Source organism: Phocoena sinus, chromosome 2, assembly GCF_008692025.1.
Source record: "Phocoena sinus isolate mPhoSin1 chromosome 2, mPhoSin1.pri, whole genome shotgun sequence".
In the NCBI taxonomy this organism is placed as follows: domain Eukaryota; kingdom Metazoa; phylum Chordata; class Mammalia; order Artiodactyla; family Phocoenidae; genus Phocoena; species Phocoena sinus.
Window position 1 is genome coordinate 133,902 of NC_045764.1, and position 21,632 is coordinate 155,533.

At 38.0% G+C, this 21,632-nt stretch overlaps 1 protein-coding gene across 1 annotated transcript in view; it reads left to right on the forward strand.

Annotated features, from left to right (window-relative positions):
* Window positions 1-3,468: 3,468 nt before the first annotated feature.
* Window positions 3,469-21,632, forward strand: part of RAB18 (RAB18, member RAS oncogene family) — a 33,449-nt gene continuing 15,285 nt past the window's right edge. The window contains exons 1-2 of the mRNA XM_032622537.1: window positions 3,469-3,752; window positions 7,956-8,011. Coding sequence (XP_032478428.1) covers window positions 3,685-3,752; window positions 7,956-8,011 — 124 coding nt within the window. The 5' untranslated portion in view covers window positions 3,469-3,684. The remainder of the gene's footprint in view (window positions 3,753-7,955; window positions 8,012-21,632) is intronic.

The following is a 21,632-nucleotide window of genomic DNA, read 5'->3' on the forward strand; positions in this document are numbered from 1 at the left end:
TAAAACAGGTGGTCAAACATCAAAAGATTACTGCTAATTAAAGAAATAGACATCTCAATTTAATGGATTTAGCATTTTTCCTATGCACGGGAAGATGCAGGAGTCTGGGCTTATTGAAATCATTCCTTTGATATGCATCTTCACTGTCTAGTGCCAGTATCCTATTCTTTCCAATTTTGAGCCTCCTCAGGGTACACCTCTGGGTGCGGCTGCAGTAGCTGACAGCTTGATGGTGGCAACATCCTTTGTTTACTGATATGGCAGGTGACATTCTTTGTCCACAATGTCTTTACTCCTGTCTGTTCCCTAATTCTTCCTGTACATAGCCAGATTTATCCATCTAAAAGGTTATATTTTACATAGAGTCCTGGTGCCTTTGTTTATGCTAGATTCATTCTGCCTGAAGCAGTACCCCCTTTCTTGCACTTGTCTAAACTGTACCCCTTTTCAAGTCCTGCTTCCTTCCTGAAGCCTTTTCTGGTGGCCCTAAGCTTCAGTGATCAATTACTCTTGTCTGAATTTCCGCAGCATTTATTTTCTGTGTCACCTATTTAGCACAAAAAATACTCTCTTGCCTTACCTGTGCCTGATGCTTGCTTCCTTTCTCGCAATACCTGGTAATGGTTGTGCATTAAGAATTACCGAGGTTTTTCTTCCCCTAATGTTCAAGACAGAGATTCAAGAGACACTCCAACCCATATAAGCAACAAATAAAAAAGAAGACCTCACTGTTCCAAATTTCTGAAGTTGATTTGAGGTTTTTATATTTACAAATATTTTTTGAGCACCTACTCTACGCTTGGCATTATACTGCATGCTGGAGACAGAACAGTGAACAGTACACTAATCAATTCTGCTTTCAAGAAGCACACATTCTGGTAGGAGAACAAGCAATTATAATACTGTGGGGTACATACCACAATAGACGCATAGGACACTATCGGAACACAACGTAATGCTGACCTGGGAGGCCTGAGAAATCATTCCAGAGAAATAGATCCAAAAACTGGAACATGGAGTATGAGTAGGAGCTGCCCAAGCAAAAGTGTGTGTATGTGCAGGGATGGGACTGGGGGCAGAGGAAAGAAGAGGACTCCAGGCGGAAGGGATGACAAGGTCCTGGCGACTGGCAAACACGGCTCACTGGAAATATGAAAGGAGTTTAATTTGACCAGAACACAGAGTGCAAGGCGTGAGATAGCAAGAGATGAGGTTGGAGGGATAACCAGGGCCTATGATAAAATAATAAATACTTAGAAGGGCAGTGAGCAACAAAAAGAAGGTGGGATGACTGGACTGGGTTTGCACTTCAGCAGTGCCACTTTGACTGCAGGGTAGAGAAGAGCCTGAGGGGAGAGAAGAATGAAGGCAGGAAGGCCAGCGGGGCAGCTAACAGGGCAGGTGATCCAGCAAGAAACTGAGGTGCTGACCTGACATTAGCAGTGATGGTAGAAGTGAAGAAAGTGGATACATTTCAGGATGCTTAAGGGATGTGGGTAGTGAGGCTGAGGAAGGTGAGTGGCTGTTAATGTCATTCCTTAAAAAGGAAATCAGGAGGAAAAGCTAGTATAGAGGAGAAGACGATGACGTCAGCATGATTCATGTTTAGCTTGGTTTTCTGCACCTGGACAGACCCACGTGGAGACATCTTGCCAGCTGTGCCATGCAACAGTTCTCAAACTTTTTGGTTGTACAGATTATTGTACACTGTTACAAATTATTGAGGACTTGAAAGAGCTGATGACTATTCATATTTACTATTCAAATTAGAACTGAGAAAATTTTAAACATATGTATTAAACCATCTTAAAACATAACAAACCTATTACTAGTTAGTATAAATGTTTATGAAAATAATTATTTTAAAACAAAAAATTAGTGAAAAAGTGGCACTGTTTTACATTTTGGAAAATCTCTTTAATGTCTGGCTTAATAGAAAATAGCTGAATTCTAAGATCTGGTTCTGCCTTCAATCTGTTTTGCTATCACACTGTATATAGCCTCTGGAAAACTCCACTGTAGTTTCAAAGAGCCAGAGTGAAAAAAGTAAACAGCATCTTGAATAACTGTGAACATAGTTTGATCTGTGTTCGTCCCTGAAGGGGATCTCTAGGGATCTGGGGACTACACTTTTAGAATCACTGCCCCAGAGCAGGAGAACTTGACAATATTGTGAGTCTCACTAATAAGCTCTTGATGTCATGGCCAAAAGTAGGCTGGATAGTCTTGATTGAGGTTTCAAGTGCTATTTTGAGAGGTTGAGGTTGCCTGGTTGACATCACCTTCCAAAGTTAGGAATGGAAGAATGTTCATTCAATTAATTCATTTAACAAATATTTATTTAGCACATATTATATGTCAGGAACTACTCTAGACACAGAGGGTAGAACGAACAAAACAAAACAAAATCCTTGCCTTCATGAAGCTTCCCTTTTCTTTGGGGAAGATTAGACAGTGAACAAAGTAGTAGAGTATATATCGGAGGGCAGTAAGTGCATGCAGAAAAACAATGGAAAGAGGTATAGGGAATGTTGGAAGGATTTGCAGATTTCGAGTAGTGTGTACAGGGAAGCCTTCATTAAGAAGGAAACATTAGAGCAAAGACCTGAAGGAGGAGAAGGGTATCGGCAGGTGGGATACCATTTGGGTATCTAACACAAGAGCTTTTCTGGGTATTTAAAAAAGATTATTTCCTTAATTTATTTTAACTTTTATTAACATGTATTCTTTAATTAAATATCTATTGTATCTGGCATTAGCTGCAGGTAAAAGAAAATAAGATGGGAGGCTAATGTTTATTTAGTGTCTGCCACGTACCAGGCACTTTGTTAGTTACTATACATGAGGTTTGACGCCCTCACTAAGATTTATAGCTTGCCAAGAAGACAAAGCATGTACATACATTCCTGCAGTTGTGGTGTAGCAGCTCTTATGAGTAACAGTTAGCTTGAGTTGCACCACCAGAGATCTGTATGCACCTGATCTATGTGAGGTTTACATCTCTCTGAATATGAAGTGAGGTGTGAAGGGTATTTGTCAAACAGCCAGGAAGTTAAAAATACCAGATCACACCTTTTATAGAGCACTTGAGTTTACAAAGTACCATCAGAAATTAACTCATTTAATCTTCATAATAATTCTAAGACGCCGGTCTTGTTGTTAGAAGTATAATTGTGCCAACTGAGGGGAACAGGCTCAGAAGTCTAGGTAATGCAAAGCGGTTATACGGTGGCTGGGACCTAAAACTAAGATAATCTGCCTTCGCGCACAAGACTGTTGCCACTGCAATGCAGCTGTTTTGAGCAGCTATTGAAATCAAAGAGAACCATACTCCCCTGACTCAGTCCTCTTCCGAGGACGTGCACCAAGGAAGGACGGTTAAATGAGGGTTGGAGAAGGGGAAGAGCCTGCGAACCGGTTGAAATCACACCCGGCGCTCTCCCTCTGCGCTTGCGCAAGGGAGGAATTGCCCTCCCCGGAAGGACACCTGGGACTTGGGTTTGCGCCGACGCAGAGCTACCTCCAGGCGGAACCCGGGCGTGCGGGGCTCCTGCAACCTAAACACCCGGTGTGAAAGGAAGGTGGCCCCGGCGGGGCGGGGCGCATGCGCGGCAGCTCCCCCTGGGGAAGGGCTGAGAGGCGGGGCGGGGCGGCCAGCTGTGAGCCGAGCGGAGCAGGGTCAGGATGGACGAAGACGTGCTGACCACCCTGAAGATCCTCATCATCGGCGAGAGTGGCGTGGGCAAGTCCAGGTGAGGCGGCTCTGCGAGCCGTGACGAGGGTGACAGGGCCCTTTCCGTCTCGGTGGCCGCTGTCCCCTGGGCCGCGGCGGGAACGGTAAACGGCGACGGCCGGGCGCGGCCCGAGCTGGGGCGGCCTCCGCCCGCGGCCTCCGGGCCTTCTCGCTGCGCGGCCCCGCGGCCCCGCCACCCCGCCGCCCGGTCCACGGCCTCTGCCAGGCCCGGCTCCCTGGATCGCTTCGCCTCCTGTCGCACCCAGAGGAAAACAGTTCCGGGGCCGCCGCCCGCCCGGCGGTTTGCTGTAGAGGAGCCTAGGGCGCGGCGGGCGGGCTTGGGCCCGAGTTCGGCCGAGGGCTAGGCCTCTGGGCCCCGGGGGCAGGCTCCCTGCACCCCGCGAGTTGAGAGGTGTAGCTCTACCGCTGGGGTTTCGGCCGGCCTGCCTCGTAATACGTCAAGTTCTGCACGGGAAGTTTCGCGACGCCGTAGGTCGCATTCCTGGCCTATTATAGTGCACCCCTCAACCAATTTTTTTTCTTTTTTCTTTTTTTTTAAATGAGTCAGCTGTGAAAGAACTCTTCAGTCTTCTGATTGCTTAAATAATTCACTTTAGCCTGAGAAGGTAGAGCTTAAGCTGTGGGCCGCTTTTGAAAATCAAGTGTGATTGTTACTTGTCATTGTGCCGCATCATATAGAGGTAAAAGAACACATTAGCATGTGTCTCTTCTTTCTTGGGGGAAAATAACTGACAGTAGTTAGAGTACAAGGGAAGACGTGGAGCCTGGAGCGTATCGCAAGAGGGCTGTGCTTTCATCCACATCCTGGAACAAAGTTCTCCAGGTGAAGGTATCCTCGCCCTATGATTACGAGCTCCTTGTATTCTACGCTGCTTTGATCTTCAAATAATATACAAATTCCAGGAGCTGCAAGCAATTTCATATTTTAGCTATACCTCCTGATAAACTTATCTTTCACATTAACTTCGTGAAGTCTTACTTTTTTTAAAAAAAATACTTGAGGGCTTCCCTGGTGGCGCAGTGGTTGAGAGTCCGCCTGTCAATGCAGGGCACACGGGTTCGTGCCCCGGTCCGGGAAGATCCCACATGCCGCGGAGCGGCTGGGCCTGTGAGCCATGGCCGCTGAGCCTGCGCGTCCGGAGCCTGTGCTCCGCAACGGGAGAGGCCACAACAGTGAGAGGCCCGCGTACCGCAAAAAAAAAAAAAAAAAAGAAAAAGAAATAAAATACTTGAGTATTTGAAACCTTACTCTGTAAATATATTCTGAAATTTTTTGTGTTTTTAAAGCATGACAGTACATTTTCATAGTTTCTCTCATTTAATGTACTCTGTATGTTAGAGTGAGGGATTTGTACCTAAGAAGGAATAAATTAATGAAACACTGTGGGCTAAAAAGATAGTATGATTTATGTGTGTGTGTGTTACTTAAAGGGCTGAATAAAATCATTTTCATGATCACCATCTATTGTATTTGAGGGTTAAAAAGCTAGGTAATATATAAACATTGTCTTAATAGGAATTCCTTGGCCTTGTGACCATTTGCTTCTTGAGATGTGACCCTCATTTAGGTTAAGACATATGAAATTGCTGATTTTGAAGTTAGGAATGGTTGAATGTCCTTTCATGTGGTTCAGCCCCAAACATGGTTGATTGGCACCTTTTCTAAATGTGTTAGATGGGTGATTACTTGAAAGCTAACTGCAGTGCAGTGTTCACATAACTGAAGTTCTTCCTCTAGAGTAAAATCTGTTAAGTGGATTTACTGGTTCCCTTGGTTCCCTCCCCTCAAACAAATTTATTTGGATCTAATGTGCTCCAGATTTTTTCTCAATAGTTAGTGGTGAATTATCAACTACTCACTGCAAAATTTTAACACCTTTACCTCCTTCAAGAAAGGATTGCATTTAAGGAGAAAGTTGGCTTATTTTTCTGGCTAGATGTACATTTTTGGTATATGTCATATGCTATGGAAAAAACTTTGAACACTTTCTGGATAAGATGAGAATAAATGACTTTAGAAGCCTATCTTTTTAAGGTAAGTACAAAAACACTTGTCATGGATATAATCTTACAGGGTTGTTCTAACCAATGGTTTCTATTTCTTTATAAATCTAGAGTTAGTGGAAGTGATGTATCACTTGTGTTGTTGAGAAATCATTGCACAACAAAGGACATCTTAACTAATTCAAACTAGTGGGTTATTTTTCCAGTTTATTCCGTACTTGGAGTGTAATGAGCATGTGTGAGAGGAGCCAGGAGATGAGAGTGATGAAACTGGTGCTGCCACTTGTGTGACCTTTGTCACTCAGACACTCCAGGCCTTCATTTCTTTGTTCGAAAAGTGAGGTTGGGTAGAAATCTCTCAGACCCTATCAAGTGTTAAATGTGTAATGGTCTTTGATTCCGTGACTAGCCATAGGGAAGTGAAGAAGTAGCCAGGTGTTTCAGAAACTGGGAGGGATTATAGAGACCTTCTGTTACTTAAGTTGCTGTCCCTCCTGTGCCCCTTATATCCCATCCTTTTTGACCAATTTCATTTGTAAATTGAGAAATGCGTGTTACTTATAATCGCACTGATTAATTACAGATTTGGTCTCCAAGTGGATTGGTGGTCTCCTTCCATCTATAGCTCTGCATGGGGAGTATTTTGCTCCTTTAACTTTGAAAATATGAAGGCTTAAACGTACATCCTTTAGAGCAGTGGCTCTTAATCATTTTCGGGTTGTGGGTTCCTGTCAAATCTAATAGAGAAATAGACTCCCTGCCTAGAAAAATGTACACATAGAATTTAGAATACATTTCGAGCTAATAGTTTACCCCTGGCTAAGATCTGCTGCCTTATACTCGAAGTCTGTATTAAAATTTGTTGCTTTACACCCTTGTCTTTCCTGACAAAATACCATTAATGACAAGCAAAGAAAAACCGCTGGCTCAGTGTCTGCCACATTGTCGATGTTTAATAAATAATAGCCAATACCATTGTTATTATTTATGTTATTATGGTGTTATTATTACTACTCAACAAGATTCTACGTTTTTGTAATAATATTTTCTTTGGTGACTGAGTATAGATACACAACCTTTCTATTCTTAAATTGTGAGTAACTGAAATTTTCAGCGAAATCTTCACCTTTGTTGATTTGAAGTTTAATGCTGGGCAGAGAAGAAAATTCTTATGAGTAGTGTTTTAAGATTCTTATTAGTGCTGTCACCTAATTCATGTTGGAGGTAAGTAAAATGAGTTATAGTCAAGAGTGTTCAATGTTAAGTAGAAAAATCTACAATATGATTCTTTTTACTTTGCTTTTGTGGTGCTGGTTTTATGATCAACAAAAAGCAAAACCAGGAAACGGAGAGTTAATCCTTCAAATAGAATTAATGACACTGGGTTCGGGAACTACCAAGAGGCCGTTACGTTTTGCAACCCTGTGGGCAAAAAAAAAATCTTAAGCAGCAATAATTATAATCTATAGAAATATTCCTACATTTTTTTGCTGCAATTCAGACATGGGATAGCGATTGTCTTGATTTTATTAATGCAAATAGGTCAATAGAATGGTCTTGTCCTACTTAGGAGATAACGTGAGGGGCAGTTGATTAATTTTATAAATCTAGGGCTTTAACAAAAGCTTAGATTTTATTTTTGAAGAGCTAATAACTGACACTTCTGCCTTATGTTAAAATAATTCTGGGAGACAAAATCTTGGAGTACTTTTTATTGTATCTCTTTCCACTTGGGTAATAGTCTTAACTACTTGTTTCAAAATGCTAGACTTCACACCTTTCTGTTTTTACCTGAATTCAGAGTGAATTATGCATTAGATTTAAAAAAAAATTAATTTGTTGCATTCCAAAAGACTTACTTTTCCCCTTTTTGTCCATGTCAGTTAAAGTGTCAAATGTTTGCTAATATCGTTTTCTCAGAAGGACATACCAATACAGTTATAAAAAAGCAAAAACACAGTCGTTTTCACACGTGGGGAATTGAGCAGGGGAGCATAGGGAATATATTTTCTAGTAAAAACTACTTTGCTTTTGGGACTCTTTAATTGCCGTTCCAATAATTTAATTCCTCTGTGTATACCTGCCCTGAGGCTTATCTGCATCTAACTAGTGACGAAATAAAACAATCAGGAAGATTTATCAAGTGATTAGAAAGAAAAGCCAAATTACTAATCTGTCTTTTTAACATCTCTTTTAGCCTGCTCTTGAGGTTCACAGATGATACTTTTGATCCAGAGCTTGCAGCAACAATAGGTAAGCCTATGTTTAAAAATTTAGTAGAAATGCCAAATATTTTCTTGCTTCAGGCTGTTTCATCTAACTCCCCCTACCCATCCTCTCACCACCCCATTGCTTCCATGTCTGTCAAAATCTTGTCTTTCAAGTCTTAACTTTGGTAGTCATTAAATTTCTGAAGCCTTTGTAGATCTCACCAAGCAAAAGAAGGTCCTTTTCTGTTGTCTCGTGGTACTTTGTTAACACTGCGGATATCTGTATACACATTCCTGTGCTATGGGTTGTCTGTTATTTAGCAGCATACAGTCATTTGAATGTTTATTGCATGCCAGGCACTGTCCTAAGAGGTGGGTTATAATGTTCAATAATGCAGACTTGGTCTCTGTCATAATGGACCTAGCAGTATCACCCAGCAGTAGAGTGTGTTAATTTTGTATTTTTAGCACTCAGTACAGTATCTGGCATGTATTCTGGCAGCATATTTATTGATATTAGTTATTAAAGACTGTTAGAAGCAGTAATACATAACTGCCTTTTAAAAATGAAATTTAGATTGCCTGAAAGTGGTTTGTCACACCAGCTTATTAGGATATATGAGAAGACAGAGCTAAATATTCTGGTGTCACATGTTTAGGGAGTAGGTGACAATGTAAAGGAACAAGAGACAGCTTGCAGCAGTAGGAAGAGCTGAGTCAGAGCAGGATAATAGTCTTGGCTCTGCCTTGAACGTTGTCATCTTGAGCAAATCATTCACTTCCTTGTCTTCTGTAAGTTGAGGAATTTTGGTGAGAATACATTTTTCTTCCAGCTCTAAAATTTCATGATCTGATGAGTAGAATGTAGTAAAGATGATCCTTGTGTTATTATTAGGCAAAATAAAGAGTTTCTATTAACTGGGTTGATTTTTTTTCCTTTTTATTGTTAAATAATTTCATACTTAGCGAAAAGTTGTAAGAATAGTTCAAAGAATTCCTGTATATCTTAATCAAATTCCCCAAATGTTAACATTTATCACATATGCCTTATCATTCACTGTCTACATACACATACACAGTATTCTTGCTTTTTTCAAATTGTTTGAGAGAAAATTGCAGAGTGTCTTCAGTGTCTTTAACCTCTAAGTACTTTAATGTGTATTTTCTAGATGAACATGGATACAGTTCTCCTGTATACAGTCAGATTTCATCAGTTGTCCCACTAATGTCTTATATACCAAAGAAAAAGAATTGTTTCTGGTCCAGAATCCAGTCCAGCATCACATATTGAATTTTTTTTTTTTTTTTTTTTGCGGTACTCGGGCCTCTCACTGTTGTGGCCTCTCCCGTTGCGGAGCACAGGCTCCGGACGCGCAGGCCCGGTGGCCATGGCTCATGGGCCCAGCCGCTCCATGGCATGTGGGACCTTCCCAGACTGGGGCACGAACCCGTGTCCTTGCACCGGCAGGTGGACTCTCAACCGCTGTGCCACCAGGGAAGCCCACATACTGAATTTTGTTGTCATTTTTCCTTAGTCTCTTAATCTGAACAGTTATTCACTCTTTCTATGTCTTTCATGGCCTTGACATTTTTGAAGAGCACATACAGGCCAGTTATTGTAGAATATCCTTCAATTGCATTTGTCTGTGTGTCTTCATGGTTAGATTCAGGCTATGCATTTTGGTCAGGAATTCCTCAGAAGTGCTTGTCAGAGCATGGTGTATATTTGTGCCATTACTGTGATGGGACTTGGTTCCTTAAGATGATGTACACCAAGTCTCTCCACTGTAAACTGTCATCCTGTCATTCCAACTATGGTGGTTGTCCAGCTGTGGTTTTTCAAATTCCATCCTTCCATTTCCATTTCTTATTTAGAATTCTGTAAAGAAGGGTTCTTTGTTTCTTTCTATCAGTATGAGCTCACAGTGCCTCTAAATGTTTAATAAATTATATCAGGCATTACTTAGCTTTTGAATGACATGTTAACATTGACAGATTTACTGTTATGTGTGAAAAGGGAATCATTTAAAACACTAGTAATTCAAAATCTATTTAATTTGGTTTTGGTATATCATTTGCTCCTTTAAAAAATCAGTTATTAATAAAACTTGATTTTGTTCAGAACATACCTGTTATTGGATAAGCGAGGAGTAGAAGAATAATAACTGGCAGGAAAATAAACTTGCCTAGAGTTAAAATTTTCCTAAGGGAGTGATCTTACATATACTATAAATTATCTGTCTTCATTTCAAACCCAAATGTAACTGGGGACTTGCAGATTGACAGATCATTCGTTGTCTTTATTACTAAAAAGGCTTTGCTTTAAAAGCAAATACTAAGATTGTAGCATACTGATGAGAATATACATAATTTGTTCCCCCAATGGGCCTTGGGTCTTGAAAAGTATCTTTTACATTTCGGCATCAGATAATTTTCTGCCCTAGGTTATAACCAATATACATGAGTTTTTGAAATAAAAATAATTAGCCCAGTTGTTAATGGCCATATGAAAATTAGTATTTACCTCCCAGTATAATAGTAAGGAAAGCACACCTTCATCTTTCAGTAATACAGTGAGACACTCAAGTTCCTGTCTTGTATGAAATACTCTATTAAGGTAGTTATCGGATTTGGGGCTTGAAGATGGTACTATAGAGTTGGCATTTTCATCTTCTGCTTTCTGGCAATTGACTAATAACAAAGAGAGGGAGAAACCAAAACCCCAACCCCGTAGACCACTATACTAGAAGGCAGCTAAAACACCAAGCCACAAAATAGGTAGAATGGCTGCCAAGAGCAGTGGGGACCAGACAGGCCGCCTGTAGGAGAAAGTAGGCGATGCCAGGGCTGCAGAGCTCGGAGCCAGCAAGAGGTGCTTCATGAGGTTGAGAGGCCCACTGTGAGATGCAAAACCTATATCCCTTGTTTGTAAAAGCAAAATGGCTTCTTAAGCTAATGGCAGGAGTTGCCCTGCATCTGGTTTGGTTTTAAGAAGTTGGGAAGGTGAAGCCAAACAAGGAGTCATACAAACCAGCCATTTTTGCATTTTGTCTGTCTCTGTAGCAGTAAGGGAGGAGATAGATGCCTTTGAAAAACCTCTAGGTTGCCTATCTCCTCTGAATGTTGAGAAATAAAAAACTAACTGATTCTCATGTAAAACCCTGAATCAAGACAAAATTTTTCCAGTGCGGAACTGATCCACTATGGCTTTCTGCATGAACCTCCTGCAAATAGCTTGTCCAGGAAAACCTCACCACTTTCAACTATGACTTAGTAAAAAAGAATCCAGCTCAAGGCCACTACCACCATTCAAGAATCGAAAAGGAAGAAAGGAATGGAAAAACAAAGGACAGTTGAAGAATCCTCACCAGAAAAAAATATTGCTGTAAAGAAGATGAAAATAATGACCAAACATTTTGCCATGAATTTAAAAGGCTTAATGGAAATATTTATCAGTGAGAGCACAAAAGAGTGATATAAGAGGTCGGGGAAGAGATAGTTCGACTACATGAGAAAATGCAGTGTGAGCTGATTGAGCGGAAAGAAAGAAAAGATAAGAAAACCATCACTGAAATGAAGGTGAGATTGGAAGGATCACAAGGGACAGAATTTAGACAAATTCTAAAGTGGGTAGAATTTACCAAAATGAATAAGAATATTAAAACAAATTAGAGTGAGAAAATGATAGATATGGAAATCAGAAAAGGAGATTTTACATAGTATGTTTGAGTCTTAAAAGAAGAAACATAATGAAACACAACCAATATTTAATGATATATAATCCGAGGTAACGTATCTGACATAAAAATAAACACACAGACAAAATTGTAAGAATATTTTGACCAGGTTTTTGTTTGTTACATGGGAATATTTGGGGGGGAAATAATAAGCATTAGATTTCTCTTTTTGCTATGGTCAGGCCATAAGATGGTGCTTAATCAGGTCTTTACCTGAGGTATTTAATCAACTGCATAGATACAATTGGTTGAAATTTAAGCATGGATATAGAAAGTAGTTACATTAACTTTATATAGTATGATTAAATAGGCAAAATTTGCTTTTTATTTTTGTTTTTTTAATTTACCCTATTTTAGGTAACCTTTGAATACAAAAAGAGCACTTTAAGTAAAAATTTTCAAATACAAAAATTAGAAAATTTAAAACTGGCTCTCTACTTAAGACAGGCTCACAAACTATTTCTTAATCTTTAAGACTTACAATTGTTACAATATGTGAAAGTGTTTTTTGAGGGTTGATACATTTCAACTAAAGTTAGACAAATTTTGCTTGTTGTTGGTTGACTTTAGATCAGTGATTCTTATCACTCCCTTGGTAAGTTTTTAGAAATACCCATGACTGTTTGGCTTCTAAGGGCAGGTGTCAGATTTCATACACAAGTTACCTTATAGTTTGGGCTTACTTAACAGAAAGATAATTTAATTAAAATGCAAAGTAGTTTATACATCTTGTTTAATGTTTAATGTTTATAATCTTGTTAATACTTGGGAATATGAAATAATTCAGAAAGTAAAATAGAACTAGTTCATAATATTTCATTCAATTAAACATGTTAAAGTAATAAAAATGGCTCTGACATTTCTTTATTTAGAATAATGACAAATGGTCTTGATCATATATAGATTGTTTCTTTCTTCCATTCTACTTAGAGGCTTTATTAGGAAAGGTTGTGATGTTTTTTATATGCCTTTTCAGCACTGACTAATGGTTGATAGACCTTTTTATACTGAAATGTCCTTGCTTTCCTAGATAAGCCTTCACTCATTTTGTTTGATGTATTTCTGGATTCTGTTGACTAATTTAGAATTTTTACATCTATTTTTATATGTAAGATGGACTCTCCTTTTTTGTATTTTTAAAAAATCAGAATTTGGTATTAAAGTTGTATTAGTTTATACAATGAAGGAGCTTTCTGTCTTTTTAAATTGTCCTTATTTGCTTAAATACTACTGGAATTATCTGTTCTATGAAGGTTATATTTCATCTGAGTCAGTCTGATCCAGCTTCTTCCTCACTGTTACAACCTCTTCAGGTTCTCTGTTTCTTAGACAGTCTTAGGAGTGCAGCTAGGAAGGAAAATCCCAACTCACTTGTTAAGATAGTTGCATGTAGTATCTTTTTTTTTTTTTGGCCAGTACACAGGATCTTAGTTCTTGGTTCCCGAGCAGGGGTGGAGCCCATTCCCCCTGCAGTGGGAGCACCAGGCCACCAGGGAAGTCCCTGTCATATTCGTTTAAACTCTTCATTATCTGTGTTCATGTTCTCTCATTTCTAAACTTGTACATTTTTTTGGTCTGTCTTTTCCTTAAGGAATGTATCTATTTTATTGTTTGAGGAATTGCTTTATTTTTCCCCTCTTTCTCCTTCCTACTTTTATTTTGGTTTATTTTGTTAGTTTCTTAAGATGAGTATTAAGTTCCCTTCTTTTTAGTCTTTATTCTTTAATAAAGATGTCCTCTAAGAACAAGTTTTACTCTGTCCCATAGGTTGTGATAGGCTGTTTGTTTTTCATTGCTCTCTACATAGTTTAAATTTTCAGTTTTGCTTTCCTCTTTGAATATTTGAAATCTTTGATTTAGGAATGTGTTTCCTAATTTCCAGGCTTTTTTTGGTCATTTTATTTCTTATTTATTGGATAATGACTTCCATTTGGAGTAAAGCCACCCACCCCTCTGCCAGCCTCATGTCCATCAGCAAGAGTCAGGTTAGCCTCAGAATTTAGCCTACTTCTGACAAGACCTTCCTCCACACTCCTCTTTCCCCTCCAGATGTTCTTATCTTGCTACTGCTAGCCGCCATAAGACCATCAGGCACCATAGCCATTTTTCCCTCTAAGTAGTCTCCACGGAAAGCCCTGGTGTCTCTTCATTTCCCAGACTCGGATCTTTGTAACCTTGTTCACCGTCTTTCCTCGCCTCCAGTGCTCACTCCTTCTCAGCTCTGTCTTCTGGGGGAGCAGAGCACTTAGCACATTTCATTGTTAATACTTTTTAGGTTGTTTGTAAACTGAGACTTGGGGATCTAGGTCCTCCTAATCTTGTTCTCCTTGGATCCTTAAAGGTTTTATCGTATCTGTCTTGATGCCCCCTCTCCTGTTATCCTCTACCCCCTCCCCCAAAATAACTAAATAGCAGATAAACCAGGAATTTTTATATTCTTTCATGAGAAGGGGGAAATTGACTTAAAGAGATTAATTAATAAGCTCTTGGCTATCGAGACCTTAGTAAGAGGGCTGAGACTAAATCCAGCCTCCTGACTTGGTATTCTTTTAATTACAGCACAGAAATACAACTCAGCAATGAAAGAGATCAAACGCAGATTTGAACAGAATGTCAGAAATGCTAAACATAAGAGGGAAGCAGCAAAATTAGATTTATCAGTTAATTAAATGTAAATGGGTCCAATTCTCCTAATAATTCACATTGCCAGATTGGAGTTGAAAAGTACTTAAAAGAAATATGGAAAGGTTGAAATAAAGGGATGCACCAGTATAGAAGCAGAGGTGGTAATATAACATGATTTAAGGTAGAATTCAGGGCTAATGCACTGGACAAAATCAAATAGGATATTATGTAATGATGAAAAGCCAAATTAATTAACAAAACAGCTATAATAGTCATAAACAAGTAGGCACCAAACACAGAAATGATATATAAAAGCAAATCTGTTTAAAACACAAGAGAAGAATTTGATGAAAATACATTTATATTAGGAGATTTGTTATATCTCTTTCATAATTAGATAGATCCAAAAGATACAGATAAGGTCATGGGAAATAGAATAACACAGTCAAGAAATATTTTGAATGAAGAACTAATTATTTTAAAAGCCCATGGAACAGTTTTACAACATCAATCTTTACTTCGGCAGCAAAATAAATTGGAAAGAAGCAGAAATTTTACATGTTCTCTGATAATTTATTCTTTCAGAAAGTATTTTTGATCTATTATGTTCCAAGTAGATAGCAATATTTTTTTAATTATGATATAGTAAAATTGACTTCTTTGGGGATATAGAGTTCTTTGAATTTAATATGTGTTATAACAAATGTATATGGTTATGTAATTGCTACCACAATCAGGATACCAAACAGTTCCAACATCCAAAAGAGTTCCCCTAGTGCCATCTTTTTTCAGCCACACTTTTTCCCCGTCTCTATTCCCTGGCAGCCACTGCTAGGTCTTTATCACTATAGTTTTGTGTTTTTGAGAATGTCCTATAGATGGAATAGCGTGTGTAACCTCCAACCTGAGTTTTTTCACTTAGCCTGATGCCTTTGAACTGCCTCTGAGTTTTTGTGTGTCAATAGTTTGTTCCTTTTTATTGGTGGGTTGTATTCCATTTCGGAGCTGGTTAAGTCATCTGCCCATTGTAGGACATTTGGGTTGTTTCCAGTTTTTGGTGATAATAAATAGACGTGTTAAAAACATTTAAGTACAGGATTTTACATGAAAATTAATTTTTATTTCTCTAGAGTAATTACCCAATAATGGAATTGCTGGATCATATGGTAAATGCATATTTAACTTTGGAAAACAGTCGTCCATTTTTTTATAAAGTGGTTGTGTCATTTTACATTCCCACTAGCAGTATATATATATATGTGTGTGTGTGTGTGTATATATATATATATATATATATATAAAATTTTTTTTTTTTTTTTTTTTTTTTTTTGCGATACGCGGGCCTCTCACTGTTGTGGTCTCTGCCGTCGCGGAGCACAGGCTCCAGACGCGCAGGCTCAGGGGCCATGGCTCACGGGCCTGGCCGCTCCGCGGCATGTGGGATCTTCCCAGACCAGGGCACGAACCCGTGTCCCCTGCATCGGCAGGCAGACTCTCAACCACTGCGCCACCAGGGAAGCCCCTTTCTTGTTTTTCTGTAGCCCCATCCATTATACTTAGTATGGTCAGACTTTTACATCGTAATCATTCTAATAGGTGTGTACTGGTAATCTCATTGTGATTTACTTTGCATTCTCTAATGACTTATGATGTTGAGCATCTTTTAAAGTTCTTATTTGCTATCCACATGTATATATTTTGTGTGTGTGTGTGAAGTGTCCAAGTCTTGTTCAGTTTTTAATTGGTTTTTTTCTTATGGTTGAGCTTTGAGTTCTTTATATATTCTGCATATAAGTCCATTATTAGATGAAATATGCTTTGTAAATGTGTTTTTCTTAGTCTGTGGCTCCTCTTGTCATTCTCTAAACAGGTTATTTCTAAAAGCAGAAGTTGTTTATTGTGATGAAATCCAACTTAACAATTTTTTTCTTTTATGGATGATGATTTCAGTGTTATATTTTGTGCTCAACAGATGATTGCAATGATTTTCCTCTAGAAGTTTTATAGTTTTGTATTTCACACTACGTGTATGGCTCATTTTTAAAAATTTTTCACTTATAATGTTCTTTTTTAAAAAAAATTTTATTGGAGTATATTTGATTTACAAAGTTGTGTTAGTTTCAGGTATATAGCATAATGATTCAGTTATACATATACTTACATTCATTCTTTTTCAAATTCTTTTCCCATGTAGGTTATTACAGAATATTGAGTAGAGTTCCCTGTGCTATACAGTTGGTCCTTGTTGGTTATCTATTTTATATATAGTAGTGTGTATATGTTAACTCCAAGCTCCTAATTCATCCTTCCCCACTCTGTGTTTCCCCATTGGTAACCATAAGTTTGTTTTTGAAATCTGTAAGTCTGTTTCTGTTTTGTAAATAAATTCATTTGTATCATTTTTTAAAAATGAGATTTCACATATGAGTGATATGATATTCGTCTTTCTCTGTCTGACTTACTTCACTTAGTATGATAATCTCTAGGTCCATCCATGTTGCTGCAGATGGCATTATTTCGTTCTTTTTTATGGCCAAGTAATATTCCATTGTATATATCTACTACATCTTCTTTATCTGTTCCGCTGTTGATGGACATTTAGGTTGCTTCCATGTCTTGGCTATTGTAAATAGTGCTGAAGTGAACCTTGGGGTGCATGTATCTTTTCAAATTATGGTTTTCTCCAGATATATGCCCAGGAGTGGCACTGCTGGATCATGTGGTATTTCTATTTTTAGTTTTTTAAGGAACCTCCATACTGGTGAGCTTTCCCATTCATAATTTTCTTGTTTCTAGCTGTGGCCTTTTCTTTTCTGCCTAGAGAAGTTCCTTTAGAGTTTTTTGTAAAGCTGGTTTTGTGGTGCTGAATTCTCTGACCCTTTGCTTGTCTGTAAAGCTTTTGATTTCTCCTTCAAATCTGAACAAGAGCCTTGCTCAGTAGAGTATTCTTGGTTGTAGGTTTTTTCCCTTCCATCACTTTAAGTATATCATGCCACTCCCTTCTGGCCTGCAGAGTTTCTGCTGAAAAATCAGCTGATAACCTTATGGGGATTCTTTTGTATATTAATTCACGCTTTTCCCTTGTTGCCTTTAGTATTTTTTTCTTTCTGTTTAATTTTTGTTAGTTTGATTAATATGTGTCTCAGCAAGTTCCTGCTTGGGTTTATCTTGTATGGGACTCTCTTTGCTTCCTGGACTTGAGTGTTTCCTTTCTCATGTTAGGGAAATTTTCGGCTATAATCTCTTCAGTTATTTTCTCAGGCCCTTTCTCTCTCTTCTCCTTCTGGGACCCCTATAATGCAAATGTCGGTGGGTTTAATGTTGTCCCAGAGGTCTCTAAGACTGTCCTCATTTCTTTTCTTTCTTTTTTCTTTTTTATGTTCCACAGCAGTGATTTCCACTGCTTTATCTTCCAGTTCTCTTGTTGTTCTTCTGCCTCATTTTTTCTGCTATGGATTCCTTCTAATGTATTTTTCATTTCAGTTATTGTATGGTTCATCTCTGTTTGTTCTTTAAATCTTCTAGCTCTTTGTTAAACATTTCTTATATCTTCTTGGTCTGTGCCTCCATTCTTTTTCTTTGATCTTGGATCATCTTTATTATTGTTACTCTAAATTCTTCTTCAGGTAGATTGCCTATCTCCACTTCATTTAATAGTCCTTCAGGTTTTTATATTGTTCCTTTGAAACATATTTCTCTGCCACCTCATTTTGTCTGACTTTCTGTGTTTGTGGTCTCCATTCTGCAAGCTTCAGGATCGTAGCTCTGCTTGCTTTTGGTGTCTGCCCCTGATGGGTGAGGCTGGTCATGGGGTTTGTGCAGGCTTCCTGGTGGGAGGGACTGGTGCCTGTCCACTGGTGGGTGGAGCTGGGTTTTGTCCCTCTGGTGGGCAGGGCCGTGTCAAGAGGGTGTGTTTAGAGGTGGCTGTGGGCTCAGTATGACTTTAGACGCCGTCTGCTGATGGGTGGGGCTGTGTTCCTGTCTTTCCAGTTGTTTGGTCTGAGGTGTTCCAGCACGGGAGCCTGTAGGCAGTTGGGTGGAGCTGGGTCTTGGGGTCGAGCTGGACATCTCCAAGAGAGAACACACCAATTAATATTCCCTGGGCACAGGAATTCTCTGGTGGTCCAGCATCCTGGACTCAGTGCTCCCACCCCAGAGGCCCAGGCCTGACCCTATTTCCTGGCTTCTGGGGTCTCCTGAGGTCACAGTGCTGTAGGTGCTGCAGCAAAAACACCTGAGACCTTTAGGTGCAGGTAAAATGCCTCAGAGTGGTTACATACATACCTTTCACATCTTTTGTGAGATTTAGCCCTAAGTATTTTATAGGTTTTTATGTACGATGGTAGTAAATTTTAAAAAAATATTGTTTCTTTTCATTACTATTATATAGAAATAATGTTGATTTTTTAAATGTTTATTTAGTGTCCTCCAACCTTGCTAAACTTGCTTATTTGTTCTAGGTGCTTTTTTAATCCCATGGATTCCATTGGGTTTCTACATTCTTCCTTTCCAATCTGGATGCCTTTTATTTCTTGTTTTATTGCCTTGGCTGAAGATCTCCAGTGCAGTGTTGTGATGAGAGCTGATATCCTTCTTTTGTTCCTGATATTAAGGGGAAAACATTCAGTCTCTACCATTGAGTGTGCTGTTAGTTGTATCTTTTCATAGATGCTGTTTATCAGGTTGAGGAAGTTTCCTTCTATTTCTGGTTTGCTGAGAGGTTTCATTAGGAATGCATGTTGGATTTTGTTAAATTCCTTTTCCACATTTGTTGAGATGTTCATATGAAGTTTCTTTTTCGGTTTAAAATAGTAAAATCCACATTGATTTTTTTTCTCCCTGTGTTATTATCAACCTTTCATTTCTGAAATAACGTCACTTGGTTGTGCTGTACTGTTCTTTTCACCTATTTGGATGACTTATGGTAAAATTTTGTTTACGATTTTCATCTATATTCATGAGGGATAGTAATCTGTAGTTTTCTTTAATTATAGTGTCTTTGTCTGGTTTTGGTATCATGGTACTATAGAGCTCATAGACTGACTAAGGAAGTATTCATTCCTCTTCAGTTTCCTGCAAGAGTTTGTTTGTAATGGATTATTATTTAAATGTTCAGTAGAATTCATTTGGGGCCTGGAGTTTTTTCATGGAAAGGTTTTATCCACAGATTTAAATTCTTTCATAGATATAGGATTCTCCGGTTATCTATTTTTTATTGTGAAAATATATATAAGATAAAATTTACCATTTTAGCCATTTCTAAGTGTATGATTCAGTGGCACTAACTATGTTCACATTGTTTTGCAACCATCAATACTATCCATTTGCAGAACTTTTTCATAACCTCAAACAGGAACTCCACCAATTAAGCAATAACTCCCACTCCACATTTCCTCTCAGTCCCTGGTAACTTGTTCTACCTTCCGTCTCTATGAATTTGCCTGTTCTAGATACCTTGTATTAGTAGACTTATACAATATTTGTCCTTTTGTAATTTGCTTATTTCACTTAGCATAATGTGTTTAAGGTTCATCCATGTTGTAGCATATATCAGAATTTCATTCCATTTTATAGCTGTATGTATTGGAATTTCATTCTATTTTATGGCTAATAATGTTCCATTATATGTACATACCACATTTTGTTTATCCATTCATCTGTCCATGGACACTTGAGTTGCTTCCACTTTTTGCCTTTTGTGAATAATACTGCTGTGAACATTGTTGTACAATTATTTGTTTGAGTTCCTGTTGTCAGTTCTTTTGGGTATGTACCTGAGTGGAATTGCTACATTATATGGTAATTCTAGTTTTAGTTTTTTGAGGAACTGCCAAACTATTTTTCACAGTGACTGTGCCATTTTACATTCCTACCAGCAATGCACCAGCATTCTAATTTCTTAATGTCCTTGTTAACACTTGTTATTTTTCACTTTTTTCTTTAATTGTAGCTGTTTTAATAGATATGAAGTAGTGTCTCATTGTGGTTTTGATTTGCATTTCCCTAATGGATAATGATGTTGAGCATCTTTTCCTGTGCTTTTTGGCCATTTGTGTATATTATTTGGAGAAGTGTCTATTCAAATCCTTTTCCCCATTTTTGAATAAGGCTTTCTGTTATTAAGTTATAGGCATTCTTCATATATTCCAAATACTAATCCCTTATCAGATAACTGGCTTGCAAATATTTTTTCCCATTTTGTGAGGTTTTTTTTCCCCACTCCCTTGACGTTGCCCTTTGATGCATATAAGTTTTTAATTTTGATAAAGTCCAGTTTATTTTTCTTCTGTTGCCTGTGCTCTTGGTGTTATATCCAAAAAATCTTTGCCAAATCCCATGTCATGAAAAATTTTTCCTATCCTTCTAAGAGTTTTAAAGATTTAGTTTTTACATTTACATCTTTGATCCATTTTGGGCTAACTTTTGTATATGGTGTAAGGTTAGGGTCCAACTTCATTCTTTTGCATCTGGATATCTAGTTTTCTGAGCATCATTTGTTGAAAGGACTGGCCTTTTCCTATTGAATGGTCTTGGCTTCCTTGTTGAAAATCAGTTGGCTATATATGTGAGGGTTTATTTCTGGGTTCTCTATTTATTACATTGGTTTCAATGTCTGTACTTAATGCTAGTACCATTGTTTTAATTATTGTAGTTTTGTAGTAAGTTTTGAAGTTTGAGTCCTCCAACTATTCTTTTTTTTCAATATTGTTTTGTTATTTAGTGCCTCTTGTAATTCTATACGAATTTGAGTGTCAGCTTTTCCATTCCGCAAAAAAAGCTATTAGAATTTTTATTGGATTGTGTTGGATCTGTAGATAGCTTTGGGTAGTATTGTCATCTTCACAATATTAAGCCTTCCAACTCATGAACACAGCATGTCTTTCCAATTATTTGTGTCTTCTTTAATTTCTTTCAGCAGTGTTTTGTAGTTTTCAGTGTATAAATATTAAAGCTCCTTGGTTAAATTTAGTCCTGAATACTATTATTATTATTATCATTGTCATCTATTTTAAAAGTATTTTATTCTTTTTGATGCTATTGTAAATGAAATGATATTTAAAATTTTTATTTTTGGATTGTTCATTACTAGGGTATAGAAATGCAACTGAGTTTTGCATGTTGATTTTATATCCTGCAACTTTGCTGAATTCACTTATTAGTTCTAACAATATTTTTGTATGTGTATGGAATATAATCATTAGGATTTTCTACATATAAGAAATGTTGTCTGTGAACAGAGATAATTTTACTTCTTCCTTCCCAATATGGATGCCTTTTATTTCCTTTTCTTGCCTATTTGCT